The sequence below is a fragment of the Ambystoma mexicanum genome, chromosome 10, assembly GCF_040938575.1.
Source record: "Ambystoma mexicanum isolate Mex_15411 chromosome 10, UKY_AmexF1_1, whole genome shotgun sequence".
Lineage (NCBI taxonomy): Eukaryota > Metazoa > Chordata > Amphibia > Caudata > Ambystomatidae > Ambystoma > Ambystoma mexicanum.
In genome coordinates this window covers 1,187,731,489-1,187,758,302 of record NC_090932.1, presented here as the reverse complement: position 1 = coordinate 1,187,758,302, position 26,814 = coordinate 1,187,731,489, and the positions used below count along the sequence as shown (strand labels likewise).

At 44.6% G+C, this 26,814-nt stretch overlaps 1 protein-coding gene across 2 annotated transcripts in view; it reads left to right on the top strand.

Annotated features, from left to right (window-relative positions):
- The window catches only part of LOC138492163 (uncharacterized), a 1,449,912-nt gene that overhangs the window by 483,852 nt on the left and 939,246 nt on the right, over positions 1-26,814 (top strand). For both annotated transcript variants that reach the window (XM_069619172.1, XM_069619173.1), the window contains exons 6-8: positions 18,666-18,867; positions 22,211-22,296; positions 26,440-26,708. In XM_069619172.1, coding sequence (XP_069475273.1) covers positions 18,666-18,867; positions 22,211-22,296; positions 26,440-26,708 — 557 coding nt within the window. The remainder of the gene's footprint in view (positions 1-18,665; positions 18,868-22,210; positions 22,297-26,439; positions 26,709-26,814) is intronic.

Genomic DNA, 26,814 nt, shown 5'->3' with positions numbered 1-26,814 from the left:
TTTCAATATGAGGTTGGAACAATGAGTGTTTAGAAAGATATTAATCTCTCTGGCTCTGGAGCTCCTCAGCTAGGCGGCCATCTTTCTTTGCCGCTTGGCCACGCCCATGTGGGTTTTCTTTCTTAAAAAATCTTGCACTAAATATTTCTCTCTCTCTCTTCTTGCATTGTCGTGTGCCCCCCATCTCTCACCCACACCTGGACTGCACACCCGCTTCCTTCCAATCACACAGTCTGGGTGCTGCTGGTCACTGCCCCGACTCATCGTCCTGCTCCAAGGGGAAAAAATACCCTTTTGTTCAACTGAACTTGATCAAACTTTTGTAAGCAACACAACAAAGAAACTCCCCAACAACAACTCGGAGTTGGGGTATTCAAATAGTTGGTGACAGGCCTCCCAGGACCAGAGGCCAGTCTCTGATCATGGGCAGGAAATTAAGAGAGAATGACCCCCTTGCTGCACTTCTCTGCAGCCAGTTCCCAGCATGTGCAAAGCTCAGTAACATGAGGGAGCTTGTGCTGGTTGCTGCCCTTGAACAGAGTGAAGACCCCAAGATACGACAGTGCTTTGCAGTGTATCATGCTTCTGTTGTTGACTATCCTGTGGCAATATGCACCATGGACAAGCCGTGGACGAGCCTCCTCTGCTTTTAAGGTAAGGAGTGTCCTGCTGTGGTTTGTGGAATTTCTGCACGTAGATGCTCACGCTTATCTCCGTGGGGTTGGACAAGCCTGACATGCTGTACAAATGGTTGTCAGTGCATACCACGGCTACAGCCACATATTCAGAGTAGGTGGGGACGGGCTTCACAGCATATGAATTTAGCTACTTATGTCAATGTTAAGAACAGTAAAAGACGTTTGCTATTAATCTAGCGTATAGACCTCATATGGCAGGCTTTGTAGCACTTTAAGCGACAGGCATCACTATTGTTCCCATCAAATGGGCTGTGTTATTAACCCCTGAGAGATGGAAGCGGTTCAGCACACAGATCTCTACAGCAATTGCCTTAACCTACTGATCACATTTGCAGTGTCGCTGAGTAATAAAACAAAGGATAGAACCCATCAACAAGCTTTGCCGCAATTAGCGCCATTTTAGGCGCCTTGTAAAATGCATGTTTCTCGGGATTCACGCAAAGCAACACATTCCGATGGCACGAAGGCACTAAAGGGAATTTTCAGTCAATGAAATACTGATTTTACTACTGTGAATAATAGACATTTCAGAATTTGGCCCAAAATTAAAGAAGAGTAGAAGGACAGATGGCACCGAGAGCTCATCGAAATGTCTTCTGAAAAGTGACATGTTGTAATTTTGTTACATAGGAGACAGGTTTCGTTTTGGAGTTGACTATAATTTGGGTTCCTTTTACAGATTTTGTGGGTCGGGTTCTTTTTCTGGAAGTCCCTCCTTCCACTTATTGCCAGATCGTGGGTGGTACAAAATCTTACTTGCCATACACAGTTAATACCGTTATGTCAAATGTGAAAGGGCAATCTTGGAGGGCGGATGCTCCCTGATCGCTTGCCTTGGCCTCCCCCACGTTCTGCCCTGGACACCTGCCTGACTCATGGGCATTCTGCCTGGGCGGCTAGCCTTGATCTCATCCTTCCACCGAGCGCAATGGGGATGGCTGGGAAATTGACTATCTGCCGGCGCCAACTGAAAGGACTGTCGCACAGGACAGGTCACACAGCCCATCCTCCACTGCCAGCCCAATCATGTAATCAAGGCTGTCACTGCAGCACATACGCTGAAGGAGGGCACGTGCGGCCAGGCCTGGAAGAGAAAATCAACACATGTTGCTATTTGCTAATGCTAGCAATAGCATCATAAAATGAACATGGTGCCTGACTAAGAGCTATGCTGGACAGCAGCAGCCAGCAGGAGCATACAAGCAGAGTGCAGAACAGGCTGCCAGAGACAGAGCTTGCTCAGTCAGACTGAGTTTGCGGCAAAGACTACACACTCGCTACATTACAGTATTAACTTTAGATTAAATGATGCAGCAGCATCATGACAGACGGCGGAGGAGGTGATCATCCTGGACTCTTGGATTGCGCCCCCTATAGGCTGCATGGCCTGATACAAAGACCGGCCCTGCAACTTGGTCAGGGGTAGAGTGGCTCATAATGTCACAAGGGGAATTATGGACCATTGTAACTGAATAGCCATCAAAGGCTAGAACGGGTGGGGAGTGAAAGGCGCTTTTGAGAGGGCACTTGCTAGACGGATCCCATTCACGTTTTGCTCGTCTGCAATAACAGAACTCGTTCTATATGCTGTGCACCTGAACTACGTGCAGTGCAGGAGAAACCACAATAGGATGTGAAGAGGGGGTTTTGGAGGCTCCGTCGAGATTCTATCAGGGACCTGCCAGCTAAGGTTGATGTCCACTTCGTGATGTTTCAAGGCATCCTTTTCTAGGCCTCCTGATAACATTATGGCAGAGGGATCTAGGAATCGATTATGCTTTTTTTCGTCAACTTGTTTTACTCTCATACAAGCATGGCATTAGTGTAACCTGAAGTCATTTGCTGCATGAACAGATTCAAGTGAAGAACAAGTACATTGGGAATTCATTATTTATACTAGCAGCCACTCGGTGTACATGGTTCCTTGAGTTGCTCCTTGCTCATACGTAGGACTACTGCTACATGTTTACAGACGTGGCTTCCGTCCACATGCTGGTGCAGAGGTCTGCATCTATGTACTTATCAGCCTGCCTCTTGTTTGGGAAAGCTGGAGGCATGGTATTTTTCTTAGAACAAATATGACTGCTTCCGGCAACTCCAATTAGAAGACAATCTTTAGCCCTTGACCATATGCCAGAAATTGGCATTGTATTTATTTATTTAGACATTAATATAGCACACTGAACGCAGAGGCGTCTGGTCGCTTTAAGCTTAAGAATCTGGTTACAAATAAATTACAAATGCAGAGAAACAGCTTTAATAATATGCTCAAAATATCATTTTTTGCATGGTTGGTAAAATGATTAAAATCAGCTGGTATAGATTGAATGCATATAGAGGCTGCCCTGGGGGCTCTGCCACTCAAAGCTGGAATTACTGAACTGATGAACAGTGTTCCAATTGCTAATGTGAGCCCTCTAGAGTAAGGTACAATAGCTGTAAACAAGACACCACCATGTCTCTGTCACCCTTATCACTGATCCAGAGAAATGGCAGGATTCGCATGTGAGGGTTGACGGGCAAGAGTCCAAGATTGGCATACAAGGAATGACACATTAGATTCCATAGTGTGGGATTGAAAAGTGCAGATTGGCAGTCCAAGACTCAAAGGCTAGTGTTAAGAGTTGAGGATGGACATTGAAGGTTCACAGGCAAGGATTAATAGGTGAAAGGTGAGAGTCAAGGAGTTGCACATAATTATTATAATTATAATTGTTCTTTTGTAAAGCGCATAATACCGAGTGGTTTCTAAGTGCAGGATCGGGATTCAAACCTGTGTTGCCCTGCATTGTCTTGCTTCCATGACAGGTGATGATCGATATGCAAGAAATAAGAGGCATGAATTGGCAAGTGAGGATTGAAAGGTCATGATTGAGACTCCAGGGTTACGATTGTATTATTGACAGCCCAGGTTTAAGGGACCACGTTTAAGCTTCAAGGAATGAAATGGCAGAATTGATATTATGTGAATAAAATGCCTGAGCTGATGCACATGGATTGAAAGAGGAGTCTTGAGCAGTGAAGATCTAAGAGGGTAGCATTGAAAGTCCAGGATTACTAGGCATTATTCACAAGCTAGGGCTTTACAAGGATGAAAAGGTTCTGGATGATCGGTGAGAGCAGACAGGTAGGATTAATAGTTGTTGGTTAAAAGGCTTCCATTCAGAGGCTGATATTTAAAGGCATGCAATCTGTTCCCCCCACCCCCGGATTGAGAGGCAAGGATTACTAGACTGGGTTAAAAGGCCAACACTGAGAGAGAAGGATCGAGAGACCCAAATCGATAGTCTAATACAAAGAGTCAATACGCCTTAATCTTGAATTGAGACACAATCATGAAATGTCCATGAAATTAGAGCTGTTGTTAAAAACAGATATTCAGGAGTAAGAGGCATTGATTGCCCTGGCATCATTGGAAGATGAGGATTTACATCCTCAGAGTGAGAGGACTGGTTTGAAGAGCAAGATCGAAGAAGTAAATGGCCAGTAGTGGAAGGCTGGGACGGATTGACAGATGCAAGGATTGAGAGGTCAGAATCGACCAGCAAGATTTAAAGAGCAGGGTTCAGAGGTCAACATTTAGAGGTCAAGATTGATAGGTCCTGATAGAGAGGCAGGGATTATGAAATCAAAGCAAGCAAATCTCACTAATTTCTGATCACTCCATTGAAACCTACTTCTCCTGTTCCGGAGTTCCCCTCTCCCATACTCCTCATATGCAACCCAGCTGGTTTGCTATCTGCATGCCCCACATTTAACTCCCTGGGGGTGTCCCCTATGCAGACTGTTCTGTTGTTCCCAAGCTAGGATAGCACTTTTTAAATCCAATGCATACATACATACATAGACAGAGATATGGGATAACACAAGAGCTTGGAAAAGAATATCACAAGAATATACTCTTTCCCCCATCAAAGGAGCATATATATAGTGGTGTGCATGTATCTGGCTCCCTGGCACCCTGCCCTTAGCTAGTAAGCACACTTAAGGCAAAAGTGGGTGGAGGGAGAGGCTGCATTTTATGGATCATGATGGCAAACATTGGACGTCGGGGCAGGTCTTCTAGAGCACCTCATTGCATGGGCCCGCGTATTCCCCAATGTATAACAGGCTGCTGCTAGGCGTCAGTGACTTGCCCCAGGCAGTAGCATGCGGCAATGCTTTTACAGAGCTGGGTTACTAGTGATCACTCTTTATGTGCAAACAACCTAATTTATGTTACCTAATTTGGGCTCAGATTAACATTCAGTATCAGTAGCTTCTTTAGATGGGATGGTTTGCCATCCTGTAATTTAAATTCCAGAGGACTAAAATCAATTAGAGGAGCAGAGAGCCGCATTAAACCATCATTTCATGTAACATGGAACATTCCACCAAAAGCTTGTCTTTCCAAAAATGTACGTGAAATTAGTTTTCAAATAACAAACAAGTTTAATGTTTAGGAGTTTAGGGTTTGATGCAATGTGTGTATCTGTGTGTGTGGGTGTGTGTAAAGTTGTGCACTTTGACGGCAGTGGGGATCAACAGAATCCACATGAAGAGGACAGAACCAGGTGCAAGGCCTAGCGATGTGATGTCCTTGTTGATATTTGCTAATACGGTCAGAAAGAGAGTGTGTTGAGAGTGACCTGGGCACAGAACAAAATTACCGTTAATGGATCGCGTGTCCAGCTTTTCCAGGACATGGCCCTGATGAACCTTCACAAACAAAGATCCATGGGGCCGTTGGTAAGGGCGTTAAACGTGAAACAGGTCAAATACAAACAGATCTTTCCCTTCAGACTGCTCTTCCCCCTACAGGGGAAACAACACCGAATATTGACCTAGGAGGAGGGAAAACCTTGCTGCATCTGGAAGACGAAGAGGAGGACATGGCGAGGCACTCCAGATGCTCCCCTCTGCAAGGGAACAGACAATGAGACTGGTCAAAGGTGTCGGGGAAGTCGAGCGGGAAGGGCTGGGGTGGGGACAGAAGGGTGGCCAGGGACAGTAGCAGATATATGCAGTGGTGAATGGAAGCAATATGGTACAGGGTGGGAAAGGAGAGGGGGTGTGCATGGAAACATTCAAGGTACTGATGCATAATGTCAGGGGAATGAATACCCCAATTAAACACAGAAACTTTTAGGCACAGGTTGAGAGGGAGAAAGCAGATATAATATAGTTTTAAGAAACACATATAAGAAGGACAAAACCATAGTTCGGCTTAGGCAATTTTGACAGGTATCCCAGGCCAATGCCCTAGTGAAGACGGCAAGGGTTTTGATACCATTTAAAGACTCTCTTAATGTGTGTGTCACGTATTCTCAGGCTGAGCCAGAAGGCAGATACTAAATTGTGCGGGCACAGATTGAGCATTGTTTCATTACCCTAGTGACGGTATATGCGCCCATCATGGGACACAGTGGATTCTTGTGGAAGGTAGCCGCCTTACTAGAGCAATGTGTGTTGGGGGATATCATACACACCCGGAATTTCAATATGGCATGGGTCCCTCACCTAGAAAGGAGCTTGGGGGTACAACAAGACATATTCAGTCCCTTGCGCTCCCTGCTGAATAGCTTTGATAGCATTGCTCTGCGAGATGTGTGGCAGACCAAGAAGCTGGATGAGAGGGCCTACACCTGCTTTTCGTTGTCCACCAGTTATTGTCCAGGACAGACTATGTGTGGGTGACTGCCCGGCTAATGGTAGATATAACAGAGGTGGGGTTGGGATCGATCTTGCTCTTGGACCACGCCCCTATATCTGTACATTTTTGGGCCTACAGGGAGCAGAGGGCCAGTGGGGATGGAAATTATCAGCAGAGCTGCTGAAGGATAGAGTGATAACGGCAGCAATAGGGGGTGAAATAGACATTTATTTCACCACTGATGACACCCAAGATGCCAGCCCGGAGGGGATATGGGACACATTTTATTTATTTATTTATGTATTGTTCTTATATAGCACCCAAAACCCTGATGTGTGAAGGCACTTTAACTTGAAGGGTTACAGCGATAGAAAAAAAAAATTGCTTATAGTTACAGTTGGGGGACCCATTTAAGGCCAACCCATTCTTCAGATAACCAGGGAAGACGGATCAATGGTGACAGATACCACATCAATTACTGATGCGTTTGCAGATTATTACAAATCATTATATACCCCCTCCTGCCCTGACCATAGGGCGGTTTGGGAATACTTTTAGCTGATGCCCCTTCCAAAATTGACACACATGGAAAGTGAGACGTTGGACGAGGATATAACAGAGGAAGAAATAGAGGCAGCAATTAAGTCCCTCCCACTGAATAAAGTACCATGGCCAGACAGCTTCCCACAGCTGTTCTATACGAAGTTCAGAGCAAGGCTCACTCCCAGGCTCAACAAACTATTTAATTCTATGGCATCTAGGTGAATGGTAATACAATTAATGTTGGAAACTAAAGTGGTAGTGTTCCAGATGCCGAATAAAGACCCCAAAAACTAAACTGTGCGTCTTATAGTCCCATTGCATTTATGCATACAAATGCCAAAATCTACACCAGTATTTTGGCTAAACGATTGGTGCCGTTACTCCCGAGTCTGATTGATCCTGATCAGTTTGGGTTTATCACCGGCAGCAAACATTTAACAACACCAGGCAGATATGCCACCTAATCAGAAAAGCTTTGATTAGACAGTTGCCATCAGTGATTATATCAATAGATGCTGAATAGGCATTTGACTGCGTGGAATGACCTTTCCTCTTATACACCCTGGAGTATATGGGAATTGGGGCTAAGTTCTTGCAGATGGTGAGAGCTAACTATAGAAACCTCATAATATGATTGTCGATCAATGCACACCTATCTGGGTGCATCTCAATTCTATGCAAAATGAAGCAGGTGTGTCCACTATCCCTGATTCTTTACACCCTTTACTTGGAACATCTCCTTACGAGAATTAGGAATCATCCAAGTATCAGAGGAATTCCACAAGGTGGTCACGTTTGGTGATGACATGTTAGTAGCCCTCGCAGATCCGAAAACCGCCATACTGGCCCTGATAGCAGAGCTGCGGCTGTCTGAACAGGTAGCAAAGCCTGAAAATCAGCATGCAAAAGTCAGAGATATTGGACTTGGCGCTCACTCCAGAATAGCTCCATGACTTGTCGACCCACTACCCCTTTAGCTTGGCAGACAGGGGCATATGATGTATAGGGGCCAGCATTCCCTAAAACAATGCCACAGATGTACTAGATGAACTACTCTGGGCTATTATGACAGATCAAGGCAGACTTGGGGAGGTGGAACACTCTGTTAATATCGTGGCTGTGCTGTATTGCGACAATAAAAATGGTCAGCCTTTCGTGAATACTTTATTACTCCCAGGCCCTGTCTGTCCATGTCCTGAAGTCCTTTTTTGTCTCGCTGAATAAACTGGCGTCAGCTTTCGTATGGCAGAATAAGCACCCCAGGTTAGCGCTGCAGATGCTGATGGCCTCCAGAGATAGGTGGGGCCTAGGACTCCCGAACTTTGTTAAATATTACTTGGCGGGCCAAATAAGGGTGGTGAGGGAATGGTTAACTGGGGATAGATCTAAACCGTGGGTAGACATAGACAGGGCAGTGGCAGGGAAACCCTTGGAGGAAATCCTGTGGATTTGCAGACTGGATAGACCCCAACACACAGACATCAGTCACATAGTGTCTCTAGAGCAGGAGTCCTCAACCTTTTGTGTGCAATGAGCAAAATATGCACATGAAATGCAATGGTGAGCAACATCCATTTTTCAACTGATTATATCAGCACTCAGTTACCGGACAAATGATTGCAACTCAAATTAGAAATTTGAGAAAGTTAAGACTGCTTATAGAACTTTTTAATTTGCAGAACTTAATAGCCATCTAGAGCATGTATTATTTCAGTAAAGGAAATGTTCAAGGCGTGTAGCTTCATTTGACTTGGTTGTTTACAGGAAATGTTGAGAAAATTAAATGGTCATTAGGACATTTTTAGACACATAGGACAAGTCAAGTTGTTAAAAAGGTACTTGGACTGGATAAACATTACCAGGGGTTTCTGGTTCTCGAGCAAAATATTTAATAGAAATTTAGTGCAAATGTTTGGACAGAAAAATTGGTCACAAACGGAGCACTAATTTTTCCGGTGTACTTTGGGATTGTCATGCGTCCAACCTCCTGGAGTGTGTGGAAGCAGTGGAGGATGGGCGGCCATTAGTTGCTCCATCACATTCTTACATTGGGTGGGGTGACGGTCTAGTCTTTTTTCACTGGGTGATATGTATTCTCTCCATTCTCAGCATTCTTTGCATTGCAACCTCGTAGTTAGCTTTTCTACTGCCGGTCTATGCGCTATTGTGCTTTCCCAGAGCTACTTTTCAGTCCTTAGAACCCTCGGTTCAGCTTAGTCACAGTGCACGGCACTGCACTCTTTTTTGTTCTAAGCCTCCTTTTTACTTTCTGCTCTAATGCAGAGTTTTCCGTTTCCCTTTCCTTTCTGTTTTCTCCCTCATTACCTCTACTGCAGCGGTTCATGTTACCGGAGCCATGCCTCCTTTTGCCTGCGGACATACACCCTACTCAGAATCTCCAGGATCACTTCCCAGTTTCCCAGAGTGTCCAATTAACGGAAGGACGACGGACTGGATACGGACACACCAACAAAACATTTCTACTCTGTGTCTGCTTGGGTCATCAGAGCTATGTTGAATTCTTCCATCATCCTCCGCAACGATTGCCGTGTCCTTGGTGGGGTTTTTTCTGCCTCTGCTTTTTCTCCACACCTGCCGGCTCCAGAGAGGGGGCCCCAGGGTGCAGCCTCTGAGCTGTCACTGTGGCTTCCCTCCGAGGCTGGTCAACTAAATGTAGAGAGGAAAAGGACTGTGCTTACAGAAAAAAGCCCAAACTTCTATGACTCAGACTCAAGCAAGTCAGGTGAGGAGGTAACGGTAGTAGTGGTTCAGACGGTAGTGATCTTCACACTGACAGTTTTCAATGCCATAATAACATGGCTATAGTGGAGCAGATACAGGAACTCCTGGGAGCAGTACAGGGACTCTCTCAAGAGGTTCAGTCCCTCAAGGCTGAAAATGCAGTGTTACGACAGATGATAACTCCCAGGGATCATCCTCCCCCGTAACTGCCTTCTATGGCTTTACCCTCCGGAAAATTCGACAGCGCCCCAAAGAGGGTCAAAGAATTCCTGGATGCATGTGCTGTGTATTTCACCTTTAGACACAGAACATTTGCCACCAGCCAGGCCAGGGTTGGGTTTCTCATATCCAACAGGACGGGCGATGCAGTGGCATGGGCTACACCCCTGGTGACTAGCGCCAATCAAATATTGCAGGATTACGATGGGTTTAAAGCCCTTCTCCAGCAGACATTCAAGAGACCAGAGATCACCTTTACCGCATGCAACGACTCACTAGATGCCCATCAGGGTGCCTAGCACATGCTCTCTTACATCTCTGTATTCAAGAATTTGGCTGCTCAGGTGGGTTGGCCAGAACAGACGCAGTTTGCCATCTTCAGACGCGGTCTAAGAGAAGAGATCAAGGACGAGTTGGCACGCTCTCTCAGGCCTTCCACTTTCGCAGACCTGTTGTCTTCCGCTCTCCAAATAGAATACACACTTCTAGATAGAAGAAGCGAGAAAAAGAATCATCAAGGGTTTCCTCCCTTTGGCGACACTATTTCTCCACAGGTATCCACTACTACCGCACCTCACGACAAACCCATGCAGATCGGGGCAGCCAGAGGACCACTCGCCACTGAAGAAAGGAGACGCAGCTGAGATAAAGGCTTATGTGCATACTGCGGCTCAGATAAACATCTCCTGCGTGATTGTCCAGAAGTCCCTCCATGCCGTTCAGGAAATTACCTCCCTCGGTCCTAAAAGGGACAGGTATCCGAGGGGACAACAGAGAAAACAATCCCTTTGTGTCCTTGTCTGTTTCGTCTTCAAGTGTTGCTGAAGATTCACGCCTTATGGTAATCTCTCCGAGTCAGTGTGGGTCACAAAGGGATAAAGGCCTCGGCCCTGCTCGATTGTGGAGCAGCAGGCAACTTCGTGGACACCATGTGGGCAGACCAGGTGGGTCTGTGAAGAATTAACCACAAAGAAGGTCAGAAGGTGGAAGGGGAGGATGGTTCTCTGTTTTCATCCAGACCCATAACTCATACCACCGAAGAACTCCAGGTCACTATCTCACAGCATTCCGAAAATATCCAATTCAACATTATTCTGGGAATCACATGGCTCTGGAAACACAATTCGCGTATTGATTGGTCCAGGTCCAGGAATCAACTACGTTTCGAGTCGGAACACTGTAAACAGCACTGCCTTTCTCCTTTGTCATACAGCAAAGTCCAGACCATCTCTACAGCACCAGAATAGCCACTGGGAGTGCATGTTCTTCCATTAGAGTTGGGCTGTTATCAACAGGTATTCACAGAATGAGTTCCAGTGGAATTACCACCTCATAGACCAGAGGACTGTGGTATTGACCTGGTTCGCAATGCCCTGGTGCCATTTGGGCAGATATTTTCTCTTTCGCAGGTGGAGAAACATGCCCTCAGGAAATATTTAGACAGCAACCTTCACAACAGTCTCATTCAACCCTCCAAATCCCCTGCGGGAGCATCACTCTTCTTTATCCCAAAGCATGACTCAGACGAATTGAGACCTTGTATTGACTACAGAGGCCTAAACAAGGAGACCAGTATCTGATGCCTTTGATTACTAACATCATGGAAGCAGCGCAAGGAGCGAAGATATTCACAAAGTTGAACCTACGCAACGCTTACCATTTACTCAGGATAAGATCAGGCAATGAATGGAAAACAGCCTTCCGCACACCATTTGGCTTGTTCGAATACAAAGTAATGCTGTTCGGTCTGGTGAACGCCCGCGTTGTTTTCCGGCGATTCATGGACAGATTATTTTCAGACCTCATATTCCTGTCCGTAATAGTCTATTTACATTGCATTCTTGTTTTCTCTATGGACCCCTCGATACACGACAAGCAGGTTCAGGAGGTCTTGGAGCGCCTACAACAGAATCATCTACTGGCCAAACTGGAGAAGTGTGTGTTTGGAGTTTCAACAATCTCCTATCTGGGCTTTGTCTTATCTGAAGAGGGAATAGCCATGGACACGAAGAAGGTTGATGCCATACTAGACTGGGCTGCACCCTCCTCAGTGAAGGAGAAACAACGATTCCTGGGTTTGGCAAACTTTTATTGCTGATTCATCCCAAGGTTCTCTGAGATTGTATTGCCCATCACATCTCTTCTCAAAAAGGATGTTGGTCCTTTCCGTTGGACTGAAGCAGCGGAAAATGGTTTTCAACACCTGAAAAAACTCTTCTGTTCTGCCCCCATCCTTCGACAACCTGATCAGAACAAACAATTCATGGTAGAATCGGACGCTTCAGCAGCAGCGATCGGTTCAGCACTCCTTCAACAAGAAAAAGGGACAGAACACCCCATCACTTACTTGTCACGCACCCTCACTCCTAGCCAGTGGAACTACTCGGTGCTGGAAAAAGTACTATTGGCCATAAAACAAGCCTGCGAAGAGTGGAGACACCTCTTACAAGGAAGTATCGATCCCTTTATCATCGGGACAGATCACAAGAGCCTCCGAGTTCTCCAGTCCATGGAATGTGTTAATTCCTGACAAGCCAGGTGGGCCCACTGCTTCGCCCAATAACAAATAAACAAACAAACAAACAAACAATACGATTTTCAGATCACGTATTTACCCGGCAGCCAGAACATGTTGGCTGATGCTCTTTCCCAGAAGAATACCCCAGATACAACCACTGACCATCCACCGGAACGTCTGTTTCCCCAGAATCGGTTTGTGGCTCAAGTGAATACTTTTCTACAACAGGTCAAATAAGCCACAGTCCTAGAACAGAATGAGTCTACCATACCGTCTAAAAGTCTGCATCAGAAGGAAGGCCTCTGTGTTAAGAAGAACAACTTGTATATACCCTTTGGAGCACTCAGGAGGAAAGGTCTGAGCGGTTGTCATGACAATAAGCTTGCAGGACACCGGGGTCAGACTGGAACCATGGACCTGATACGAAGGTCCTTCTACTGGCCTACTCTTAGGCAGGACATAAAGGAATAAGTGAAGGCCTGCCAGGTTTGTGCCAAAAGTAAATGCGCCTTAGGCAAACCCATCAGTCTTCTGGAACAAGACACGCCACCCACTCATCCTTGGGAGAAAGTGTGGACCGATTCCATAGTAGACCTTCCAGAATCTCGGTCTTGTACTTGTATAATGGTCACAGTGGACACTTTCACTAAGTTGGCACACTTCTCTCCTCTACCAGGAGTTCCCACAGCATCAGAGATGGCAGATGTTTTCGCACGGGACATGTTTTGTCTTCATGGGATCCCAGAGAAGATCATCTCAGACAGAGGCAACCAATACATTTCTCGTTTCTGGAAAACCCTGTGCAAACAACTAGGAATCGAAAGAGCTTTATCTTCGGGGTACCACCCTCAATCCAACGGGCAGACAGAATGTCTCAATGCAACATTACAACAATATCTACGCTGTTATTGTAACCAACAGCAAGAAAATTGGGTTCCGTTACTACCTACAGCTGAGTTTTCCTAAAACAATGTTACACACTGCCATTTGAATGTCCCCATTCTACTGTACCTATGGTTTCCACCCTCAGGTCTTGTCACCACCTGGAACGGCCAGACAAACTTTCCAACAGTAGATGCCATCCTGGCTACGATTGCGAAAGCACAAACATCAGCTCAACGGAGTATGGAAGCCAGCCTCAAGTCATATAAACAGCAAGCTGATTGCCACCGCCAGAAGGGCCCCAGTTTGGAAGAGGGTTCTCTTGTGTGGCTCTCTGCAAGGTTTCTTCCTCGGTGGGCACATCCTTCCAAGCTGTCTCCTCTCTATTTGGGACCTTTTCCCATTCTAAGATCAACCCGGCAGCATATAAACTGATACTGCCTCCAAATCTTAAGCACATGCACCATGTCTTTCAATCCTCCCTTCTTAAACCTTTTGTAATTGGTACTTCCCGGCAATCGGTCTTGAACTTTACACACATTTTGGGAGATCAGGACGCAGATTATGAAGTATCCCACATTTACGCTTTCAGGTACTGCAAGGGACGTCTGGAGTACCTACTTGGTTCGAAGGGGTATCCCTGGTCCTAAGACTCTTGGAAACCCGCTTCTCAAGTCAACGCCCTGTGTTACGCTTGACGTTTTCACCACGCACATCCGGGCAAATCCGGCTTCCCCAGGTCTAAAAGGGGGCATACTGTCATGCGTCCAACCTCCTGGAGTGTGTGGAAGCGGTGGAGGATGGGCGGCCATTAGTTGTTCCATCACGTTCTTACATTGGCTGTGCTGACAGTCTAGTCTTTTTTCACTGGGTGGTATGTATTCTCTCCATTCCCAGCATTCTTTGCGTTGCAACCTTGCAGTTAGTCTTTCTACTGCCAGTTTATGCGCTATAGTGCTTTCCCAGAGCTACTTTTCATTCCTTCAAATCCTCGGTTCAGCTTACTCACAGTGCACTGCCCTTTCTGTGTGCTCTGTTTTGTTCTAAGCCTCCTTCTTACTTTTCGCTTCTGAGTTTTCCGTTCCTATTTCCTTTCCGTTTTCCCCCTCATTACCTGTACTGTGGCGGTTCATGTTACCAGAGCCACGCCTCCTTTCACCTGCGGACATGCGCCCTACTCAGAACCTCCAGGATCACGTCCTAGTTTCCCGGTGTGTCCACGGAACGTAACGGAAGGACAACCGACTGGATTCCGACACTCCAACAAAACATTTCTACTCTGCGTCTGCTTGGGTCATTGGAGCTACGTTGAATTCCATCATCCTCCGCAACGACTTCCATGTCCTTGGTGGGGTTTTTCTGCCTCTGCTTTTCCCCACACCTACTGGCTCCAGAGAGAAGGCCCCAGGGTGCAGCCTCTGAGCTGTCACTGTTGCTTCCCTCCGAGGCTGGTCAAATACACGTAACGAGGAAAAGGCAAGTACACGTAACGAGGAAAAGGACTGTGCCTACAGACAAAGCCCAAACGTCTACGACTCGGACTCAAGCAAGTCAGGTGAGGAGGTAACGACTAGCAGTGGGTGGGAGAGTAGTGATCTTGACATTGACAGGGATTCAACCCAGGGATTTTCCTGGATCTTCAATGGTACATTGTGCATTCCTAAGCATACAACGTCAGCAGGACTGTTCCACAGTCATTCATTACTGTATTGTGGATTGTTTTTTCTTCAGGAATGTTATGAAATGTTTTTGTATTCGTGATTGAACAAAGAGTGGCACCAGGAAGAAAATGTCTGACAGTCATGGGTGCTGTTTGGTGGCAATGCCTAACCTCGACAAGGAGGCAATGGAAAGAATTACTAATTCAAACATATTAAGATATTCTCTTAAAACTGTTAAACAGTTCAGAGACCACAAAAGAAAGGGTCAGTTTGTTTGAGTCTTTGGGAGAAACTATATCGGACAGAGCTATTGCCATCCAGGGGTTACTGGTGCACACCAAAATTCAGATTCAAAATTCTTTGTATTTTAATAATTCAAAAGTAAAGAGAATTTGAGATGCAGGGGAGGAACTGTGGCCCTAGAGCTATTGCCAAACAGCGTTCCCAAGTACAGGAAATACAGGTTATAGAAAGGGATGTCCCATGGTTCAAGGCAGAATGTATAATCTTGAAAAGAAAACTGAACCATGATTTAATGAGTGCTGTGTATGCTGCTGGTCAGAGTTATAGTTTCAAAATTGCATTTCAAAATTGCCGAAAGACGACAAAAAAAGAAATTGAGAAACAATGGGAGCTTTTTTGAAGAACACCAAATTGTTTTATGTTTAATGCAGCAGTTAAGACAATCATTATGCCATCAACTTGGTCAAGTAGATTTTGGAACACAACCCCCCCCCAGAAATAGGCCGAATTTCTTTGTGAACATTGTAATGTTCTGGAGGGGTTGCAAGATAAATTCCCGTGCCAAATAGCATGGCTCCCTGCAGACACCCCTGGTATCGCCTAATGAGCTGGGGGTGTTCAGTTTGAAGCACATCTGAGATTTTCTGCAAATCATAACGTGAATTCCAATAAAAGTGTGATTGCAGCCTCCCCTGTTAAAACAAAAATACTAGTAATAGGAGGGTTGTAATGCACTGTCCATTTGGATAGGGGTGGAATAATACTACTTCCGTCTCACTAAGTCATCCCTTAAAGCAAGAGCCTGTCCGATGGGGGAGAGGCAAATGTCCAAAACATACATAAACTTTCCACTTTAGCTTTATGAACAGATTTAGGTACGCATATAAAATAGCAAGGAGACATTTGTGAAATAATATCCCCAGAATGCAGTAGGCTGATGCTAATAGCACGTTTAAATGTACCCAACCCTCAATAAATTAATAAGGTGTGCAGGAGGAAGCACAAAGTGTGCCTGCAAAATAGTAGGCAAATATTTGGTTCATTTTCAGTTCATTTGTCATTACTTCTCTGTTTTGCGTAAGCGGGGACATGCTTGGGAGCTGCGTTTTATATAAATAATTCTAATGAACAGGGTTTTATATATAGCTTGTTTGAATATGTTAAAACTTCTTTTTTATTTTGGTAATGACAGATTGGTGCTAGTTGGTCACGCTTGCCTCGGTGATGAATACGTTAATCGCATTAGTTACCAACACAAAACTTGGTTTATTGTAGTACACTTTACAAGAAGATTCAGCCAACAAGTGTTTCGACACTCGGTGTTTCTCAAGGCTGATCATTGTACAGTAATCATGTGAAATCAATTTGACCAATGTGTGTTAACAGTAACATTTACATGCACAAAGATTTGCAATACATACCATGGTCATGGTTGGGGAGAAGAAGAAGAGCAGACGGAGACATAGGAAATAGCATAAATTAGAAACTAAAAACTAGTGATCAGCATGGTTTTGCTATTAGCTTTTTTGAAGTCGAAAATATGACTTAGCCCCTTTTCTGGGGCTACTGCCAAGGTGCTCATTAACAATCAAGTGTAAGTGCAGGATGGACTTGTCGCACCCAAAATACCTAGGAAGAATATTTGTCGAATGATTGTGGGAAGCCCTGGTTGGCAATACAGCCATTCATTGTGACAAGGGTGCCATGCTAGAAAGAAATGCTCATTGCAGTGGTAAAACTACTGCTGGTGTAGTTAGAGTGACATGGTGAACATATATAATGTGTCAGCACGTGACTTAAACACTGCTCTATGGGGGTGTTAGATCTGGGTATCATACATTTAAACGCACCAGTAGTAACAGCTGACACTAACCTGTAAATGCAATTGAAAAGACTAAATTGTCAAAGAGACGAAAAATGATAATAAGTCTAATATATCATGGTCCTAATAAGGTGAGCTGCTAGACACTTACCCTTAGAATCGCAGGCAATGCTCGGATTGAGCTTGTATATGGCAAAAAGTGGTGTATACAGTTCTTCTTTAGTAGCTGAAGAGGTTGACACAATAGCCTGGTTAGGATAAATGCGTGCGCGCACACCTAATTGGTAGTAGTGGTGTGTGATTATGCTTACCTCTAGTAGTTGAGGTGTTCATATAATGCAGCAGTGCTTGTTAGCATTGTCCGTTGATGCTTAGTTATATATTCCTGCAAGAGGCAGGAAAATCCTTTGGTTACATAAATAGTGCTAAGTACCACAGTCGGGTTTTAAACTGCACATAGTTAGACATGCAGGGCGTAAATCACAAGAGGGTAAATAGCGTAAACCTCTTGTAAGCTTATATGTTGGCATAAATGCAAGCAGAGGCACATTCTTACCTATTGGAAAAGGGTGTCCTGTCTTGAGTCATCCCTGGTGTCCCGCGCGTGGGCTTCGCACGGCTGCCATTTGGCACCATAGTTTATGATTCTAAGACGCACGTGACGTCACACGATCACTGCGTGTTGCGTCACAGGGAGCTGATGTTAATATTTAAATCAGCGCGTGTGGTCACTGTGACCATATGTTGCTGCCATTGCCGGTTAAGATTGTGAAAGTCATATTCAATTAACTGATGGCGTGTTTGATGTGTCCTCCAAAATCGGCGTGAACGGCAACGAGGATCATCTAGTGTACATGTTGCCAGTTGAGCACTTGCAGGGATGGCTCATGTTGCCATTAATTCACTAAGACTGGTTAGGTATAAGGGCTGAGATCAATGTTCCATGGCAGGGCAATGTCTGGATATATCCATTGCCTGCCATGCAATGCAATTCACAAAGTATATATAACAGTGTACATTTAAACATTGGTTTTATGACAGCTTATTGTGTGAACACAATAAAGTACATTATTATATACTATAATCACAGCACTCCTGTGGTCTGGATAAGACAATGTATATTTGAAAAAGTAACAGAACAAATATTTACAGTTAGTAAACTTTCAAAGGCATAGTACAAACAATCATCAGCAAGATTCCAAAGACTGACACAAGGTACAAGAATACATTAATCTCATGTTCAACATTTAGACCCTCTTTTGTGCCCCTAAATTTGCAGATGCATTTGGATTCCATCCGTCTGAACAGAAGCGTTTGGTTGCCTCTGCTCTTGCCACATTTTGCTCTCATCAGACCTATAAACGTAATCTCCCATTTGTCTGAGATTTGGTGGCAAGTTTGCCACTGATGTGCTAGGGGAAACCTGGGATCCTGGCTATTTAGACTTGCCAGGTGTTCCCTTATTCGTACTCTCATTTGCGTGATGGTGCTTCCTATATACATTTTTTTGGATACACATACAATCGCATATATCACATAACCGAGGCAAGCGTGGCCAACTAGCACTAACCTGTCATTACCTGTGCATATTCTTGAGGTTGAGAGTAGAGCCTTGAGGTTCTAGTTGTTCTGCACGACCAACTACTTATTAGAGCGCACTGACGGTCGGTCATACTCACGAGGAGCCTTCTTCCCTTTCCTCTAGGAATGTTCCGGCAGTGTGGAGTCCAGTCCATGCGCTGGCCTGGCACCTCGGGGAGGACTTCCGAAGGAACTCAACTTCTTGGGCGACAGCTAAATGTTTTGATTGGCACCAAGCAGAAACCAGACTGCCTAACTTCCTGGAAGAGGTTGCTGACTGCCCCTGCACCTTGACTCAGGCCAGAGCCGACACCGGCAGGTACCATGTATGTGGCTTCTGATATTTACCATCTTGAGTTTTGTTTTATGTGTATGTATGCGAATCAAGTAGAAACCACACAAGGCGCATACAGAGTGTAAATGTTTGCTACATTCTTGAAAGCTGACCAAAAAATTAGAACAAAGCAATGGCCATTACGAATTGCACGACCCTCTGAGGTATTCAATTTTCACAAGATTATGATTGTTTTACCCCTCCCATTGGTTAAATGCAAATAGCTAAAGTCATGCATGAATACACATTAACGGGAATTGCACAATAGGTCATTGAGGTGAACAACTCCTCCTTGGGGCTAAATGCAAGTGACTGAATAATTCTGTCATTTGTTGATCAAATGGAAAAAAGTTCTGAATCCATCGTTTTCCCTGATCCTGAGTCATCTTCGTCGTCAGGGAAGAATTTCCAAGCTATGGCAAACATATGTTAAAAATGTGTGTTAGTTAGAGAATGGTATGGGTGAATTCACAACCAGGTTGCACGTTTAAGCATATATTCCCCCTTTGAGTACCTAGGGGCCTTGTTGAACATTCTTGGCACAAGCATTGTATCAATGGGAATAAGTTATATGTATGCGTGTAATAAAGGAACACTGTTAAATGGTGAATGCATAGCAGCAGTAGATGAAACAGTATTCCTACATCATAACATATGCATAGATGAAGAACTTGCTGGATCACGTGTATATGGGGAAATAAAAAATGGTCTGTAAATCCATTCTTGCTTGATTGCTGCAACTGTCTCTTTGGCCATCCTCTCAAGACTGGCTGCTGCCTATATTGGCTGAAGCAGAACAAAGAGTCACAGTGCTGTCCGGAACTGCAATGGATGCAGGATTGGGCAGCCAACATTAAAGACTGATTGTTTTAAAACATTGTACTGGCACGTTCTTCATCCATGCGGCTAGAAAACAGTGCAGAGTACCACATGAGCCTCCAATGTGTTCACTGAGTCTCACTACACCAGACTCTGTGGCAGCGGCTGCTGGAAGGCGGAAGTCGACTACCATGATGTCAGTGACATCGGTGCTTGCTGACAAAGAAGCAGAAATGTTGGAGACTGTGGGGCCCAAGGTATCGACAACGTTGGCAATGCTTATTACAACTTCCAGCATCACCGTAATGCTCGCAGGGTATGCCAGTGACACATGGAAAAGATGTCCAAGCTGACCCCCTATCTACCGGAGGATGAACAGAAAGACGCAGTGGAGCTCCCCTCCTCCCAGCCTTCTTCCACCTATCACAGCTAGCTCTGCTACCCCTGCACCGTACCTGTTATCCATGGGTGTGTCTCCTGCGTACCGCACTAATTTGCTTCCCAACTAGGTTTTGAGTTTTTAGAAATCCAATACATGCATGCATATACATTATTCAAGAAGGCTGATTGCTATCAAAATATGCCATAAAAGCATTTCTGGTTGTGATAAATAGAGGTTTCCAAAGCCAGTAGTTAGTAAGGAGGCAGTTGTTGCTCAGATGTACATCATTCTGACCTGATGTGCAGGTCCCAGATATGCCTTTTAATATTGAAGAATAATTTGGTGAGGAGGTCGAGCCAGACTGTCTATGCAGCAAATCAGACATAGATATGGTGAATGCAATGTATGTGACCATACAGCCACACCCTTATTCCTTTGCATCAAAACTTTGGAAAAAGTTGTCAATGGACCAGTGGATTGTCTTAACATATTGCCAAGGATATATCTTGAGGTCTCAACCCGAAGACCAATTGCTCTCATTCCCTTGGTTATTATTTCAGTTGGGCCGTTCTCCGTAGCGCCCTCCTTTGGCATGTCATGCACCTCCTTTCTGAGCATGGAAAGACGAGGCATCATTTGAATCAGTTTTCCCAGTGGCCAGTCCAATGCCTCTTGTTGAAATCTCAAGATATATCCTTCTGTTGTCTGAGAAGAGAATGGCCCTGCTCCCCACATTGCTAACATATTAGGGTTGCAGCTGCAACTCCCACTAGCTGATTGGGGTGGTGGATGCACTGCCGATGGCACATTTGCCTTTTAGAACTACCAATCAGCATAACATATCAGAGAATATACTAGTTGTGTCTTGAAACAGGACAGCACATATTTAAGTGCTTTATTAAATACATCATCAACATTTTGCTCTGATTCTATAGGTGACAAGTGGAGCATGCTGACCATCTATTCACAGATAATAAGAAAGCATTCCTTCTTCCTAGGATACATTGATGGACGAATGCAGACAGAGTGGGTCATGTTTGACCCCCACATCAATTGCATGACAGGGACCACCTCCATGTGCACGTTTGGGCAACATGTCACCTCTGTGAAATTGTCCTCCTTTCCTCTATGTGGTGGAAAAGTGAGGAGTTAAACTTTAATTCTACACCATCTCAGTGGAAAAATAGAAATGCCACCTTGAATGTACGCTTTGAAGTGACATTTAGAGTGAATCCCTGGAATTCGCCTGATTTTACCAAATATTTATTTCATGCAAATTCCATAGGGATCCATTGCATTAATGCCATAATGCACATCCATCCTGGGGCTAATGTACCTGGATTTGGATACCTGATCGAGAAATGGAGGCAGACATTATATGACTGCCCGCTCACCAAATGAACCATACAAATTCTCCAAAATTATACAAATTTGAAAAAATGGTGAAACATGAATTTACTGACATCTTTCTCGATTCAAATCTGTATAAACATGACTCTCCGAATCAATACAGAACAGATAAACGTGCCTGTCCAATAGTGCAACATTCTCTTCTTGAATAGGTTGGTAGTTAGCAGGGGCACACCTCCTAAACACTGACTCCATACCAGAAGAGAAAGCGGTAGTGAGCAACCTAACATAGTTATGTGTTTTCTTGCTGAGGACCCTGCCCGTAGACACAGGTGCCACCCTTAAAACTCAGTAGAGCCATAGCCATGCATGCCACATGCCAGCTATATCATTGACACTGCGAGAGATGCATGTGTGTGCCCATCTGCCTGCTTAACTATTATAATTCCCCTGGTATTGTGGCTGACCTCAGATTTCTTAAAACAAGCTTGGAAATTGAACAATAAATGTTTGGCACAAACACAATTGTACTGTTTTAAGGAGCTTGTTAAAGCAGCACATATTAAAGTTAACTATTGTAGTGTGTGGGCGCACTGTGCCACAAAGTGGTGGCTTGGAATCATAGTGTAATACTGTGATGTTTAGTTTGTTATTTCCATGTTAAATGCGTCTTTTAAAGCATATGGAGATAGAGTTTGAAACAATGTTGCTTCCAGTAATGATGCTGCCCTGTATGAGGTGATGGTGATCACTGCTTTATAAGTAAATGTCCTTCTTTTTGCAGACAGATTATGGGTGTGATATGGAGAAAGGAAGCGTATGCACCTACCACCCAGGGGCCATTCACTGTGTACGGAGCATCCAAAGCAGGTGAGACATGGCTTCTTACATCCCCCTAGACAGATGACCATGCAGAAGTTGGACGCTGTGCACAAAATACAACCTGCATTGAACTGGGAAAGCCACTAAGAGCCCAAGGGTAGCCTTTTGAGAAGAGAAGGGTCTACTTGTGCCATGTATATATTTCAGTTTCATCATGGGGAGTCACCTGCTATCTGTCCTGATGAAGGAAATTGAGGGATGGTGAAGATAGAACCTCCCCCATTAGAGGCCGAAACACATGTCTGTGAAGACTTTTTTGTTTGTATGATACACAGTGAATCAAAGAAAATATATGCAAGTCTGAGGCGGAACACATGGCCTTTTTGTTTATATTGTTATGGCTTTGCCACTGTCATTTGGCCACAAGAAAACATTGAAATAGGGTGTAAACACTGTAACTGGCCAGAAGAAATGCATTGAGGCTATACGTCCAGACTGATGTCTGTGGATTAAGAAAGGAGAATTTGTTGTTAAATACTGCTGTGTTGAGCTTTTTTGAGTGACGTTTAGTAACACCATCACTTATTTTGTGTGAACAGTAATCCACTCTGGATTTGAGACTGGTATTTGGTGTAATTGAGTTTTTTTAAAACATTTTAAAAAATAATAATAAATAAATACAAAATTGTGCATGAGCTCATTGAGCACATACATGTTCCTTCAGGAAGAAATCATTTTGAATGTAGTGCGACTGAGCGAGAATGACGATTGTGGTTTAGTCAGAGTCACGAGAAACACATGTATCTCCCACATGTGTTCTTTTTTCCAAAAGACAACCACTACATGTATAGACCTCACATCCCACTGCACATACACCATTTTGCCTTGGGAGTGCCAAATGACGGTACAAGAAAAGAAACTGTGAGAACAGGGCAGGTGTTAGGACGGGTTCTGTCATCCCTGTCTAGAAATCAGCACACGTAGGCAATAGGAGTTCCTGCTAGGATTCCTTGACTCACCTATTAGTAACTGGGCTGAGCAGTAAACAGCAACTCTTAGAATGGCAATGAGGTGGTTAGGATACAGTATAATACATATATAACATTACATTACAAATTGTACAAATTGTTTTAGAAAACTAGACTTTATCACAAGTGAGGATAATTGCTTTTGTGCAGGTAATGTTCAAATACACTTTTTTAGGAAGTCTTTCGATGTTCCGAGGTCGCAACCCAACCAGTTATGGCTAATCTCAATGTTAAGAATCTGGCTTGATCGCATATATCTGTATTTGCAATAGGCTAACACATGCCATGGTTCACTTCCGGTTGTGACATTCAAGTACTGCTAGCAAGCAGAGTGATGATTGTCCCACTGGATGCAGTGTAGAATCTGAGACCAGATGCACTATTGTGAATAATATACAGTGCAGCTGTGCTGCGCCAACATTACTGTTCTGGTACCATGCAGGCCCAGGAGTGTCACAGTAGTCAAATTCCAAGTCAAATGTAGACTTCTCAGTGTGCCAGCAAAGTGGGTAAGGTTGCCATTAATACCTGATTCCCATAGTGGTAAGCCTGGTAAGCCTCAGCTTTATTTGGTGCCAACTCACAGGCCCTTCTAGTGTCACTCCTCTGTCCCGTTCATAACAGACCTGCCCAGGGATGAGCTGTAAGGAATCCTCAGAAGCTGAGGTCCTCTGAGGCTTCCAACCCAGCTGTGCCCACATTGTTAGGGGAAAGTACCACTGATCTGTCAGTGTCTTCTGATCTTTTCGAGACGTCCGCTAACACCTCCCAGCAGTGTTTCACCATTTGATGGGTAGTTGCCACAGCTAGGCTTCCTCATGATTCTCTTTGGTTAGGCATTCTTCTCGAGTTTAAGGACTTGTCTGAAGGTTAGACAAAGCAATGGAACAAACTCAGTTGTATAGGAATATTGAATCTGAACACACACAAGGCATAGTACACATTTAATCTGAGCACTCACAATGTTCAGATACAGTAGTCGTAGTAGGTGTGCCTTCCCCTCCCCATTGTCCCCTCCTTGTCGCCCTGTGGGCACTTTGGAACAGTATTTGCTTCCTGTATAAGTGCCTAACAAGTGAACAATAAATAAATAAATATATAACCTGAGACAAACCTGGCTTCCAATTGGGAGAGTGCATCAAGATAAGATTTTGAAGTGGAAGTATTTTACTCCATTTATTTTGAAGATCAGAGTTTTTTTATAGGCTGTAAAACGGTAATTCGCAATACTTTTAAGACGAGTACAAACGAATTATAACTCAAAATCCCATATATTTTCTTTGCATCTAGTAATTCATGAAAATGAAAAGATACATTTGTACCTTAAATGTGCTCTTGATATCTGGCAGTAACAACACTGGAGCACCTTCCAGTTGCACTGCACTACTGGGACCTCTGGTACGAGCATATAGATTCAGGGTACCTAAAGAGTGTGTATGGAAGCAGAGGCGCAGGCTTCTTTGTCTCTGCTGCATCCCTATTTTTGCTGGGTGTATTTTTACTCCCTTCTTTCCTGGGAATATGTGCCAGTTGATTTTGGAGTAAATGTGGCTAGTATGCTCCTTGTCTGCAGGAATGTCTGTGAACCCATTCAAGCTTTTGGCTGCCGACCAATCACAAGTAGCCTCCATCTTCATATGTCCCCAGGCTGCTTACAGGGCAAACACCCAGATGTGAATTCTCCTTGGACATCTCAGACATATTTTCTGCACCCAGACAGATCTGGCCTCAATCGCACTATTTCCAATTTAAGGTGAACTGCTCCCAGCCTGGCAAGCCACAGCTACCCAGCAAGGGGACTCGCGCATGGGTCAGAGGATCCTTGGGGTACACTAAGCATGAGAAATCACGGGGCCTTGAGGCGGACACCAGAGAGTTGCATCCCGCACAAGGCCTGAGACCTGCAACATCGGGTCAGTAAATCAGGGCGGAAAAAAACTCAAATGAATAGAGCCCGGTCAGTCCAAGAAATAAAGCCTCATAACAGTGGAAAGACCCAGGGCACTTTGACTTCTCTGTGGCCCAAAGTCCATCTCCGGCAAGTGATGAAATATGGGTTCTTCCATTCATAAGCATTTGAAGATGTAGCTACCGAAAAAAGGGAATGGATGAGCATGAATTATGTTCAATTTAATGTATTGTGATTTCCAGGTTGATCATAGTCTTCTGAGTGTGAAGTAGAGTGCCATCTGCAAAAAAACACAATACCATCATTATACAAAAGAGACCTGGTTCCAGTTTAGCATGCACACACCCACAAACACAAACCCACTCAGGCACATCTGTGTGTTCAGAATGCTAGCCTGTACGTTAAACAGGCAAGACAATGACCCTAACCCATGCAACCCAGGCAGCAGGTCTATGGGCCTAACCAGGCGAGGGCACCCTATGCACTGGCCCACTTTGCATTCGCTGAGATGTTTTCAGACTCACACCGATGTAGGAGAATAACCAAGTCGATCTTCTGTGCATGCAACTTGGTGGGCTCTCGGGCCAGAGTGCATGTGAGAAGGACCCAACCTCTGCTCTTCACATGCAATATGAATGCATGCAGACCAAGCTGCACTGATGCAACATCTTTCATTCACTAAGTGAGCTTGTATTCCCATAAAAACATATAAGAAGGGCCCATCCCTTTTGCAAATGGACCATGGGGTACCTCTCATGCAGAGCACAAGGGTGACTTGGCTGGGACCTGTTTATTTGTAGCTATTTTGTGTGTCAGTGATGGTAAGTGCAGATCCTTCAACTTCTGTAAGGAATACCATGAATGTGAGCCCAAAAGTCCCTTTCGGTATCCTGCACACCCTACATGGACCATGGTAAACGGCTAAGAATACATCCAGAGCTCAACTGCTTATGACCCATGAATAACTTACTATATCTTGAAAGCAAGTAAGAAAAAGACCACGGGCATTTCTACATTGTTCAGAATATGACAATTACAGAGTGTGAGTGATTGTCTGTAGACGGTAGGTGATAGAAATGATTGACACGTGCACATTTCCACATGAGGAATGCAAATGGATGCAGTTCTCTGGGTATGATCATTGTAGATTTCTAAGTCTGATAAAAGAGAATGTCTGATGTATCTGTCCTATTTCTGCCTACTTCTCTAGGTCTGTTATATTCTGACTGTTTCTTCCTGTGTTTCTCTCTTCAGTCCCAATTTCGGCTCTGGGCAGCAGTGCTGCTACGACTCTTCAGGCGTGCAGGTACTCACAAAGGACTCGCTGGGGGGCAGCACTCCAGACCGTGGCCATGACTGGGGCTCCCCGCCATACAAAAAGCCCCCAAGAATTCCTGGCTTCTCCCACTGGCTCTACGATGTCATCACCTTCTACTACTGCTGCCTGTGGTCGGACAACTGCCAGTACTACCTGGAGCTCCGGCCCTCCAGCGACTGTCGCACCTACAAACCACCCAGAGTTGGTACGTTTCCAACGAAGCTGCGCTCATGCCTCAAGCATATACTGGCAGCGTACAGCTCTTCAGCAATGTGTCTGGCAGTTAAAATAGCTAGTAGGATATCTCATGA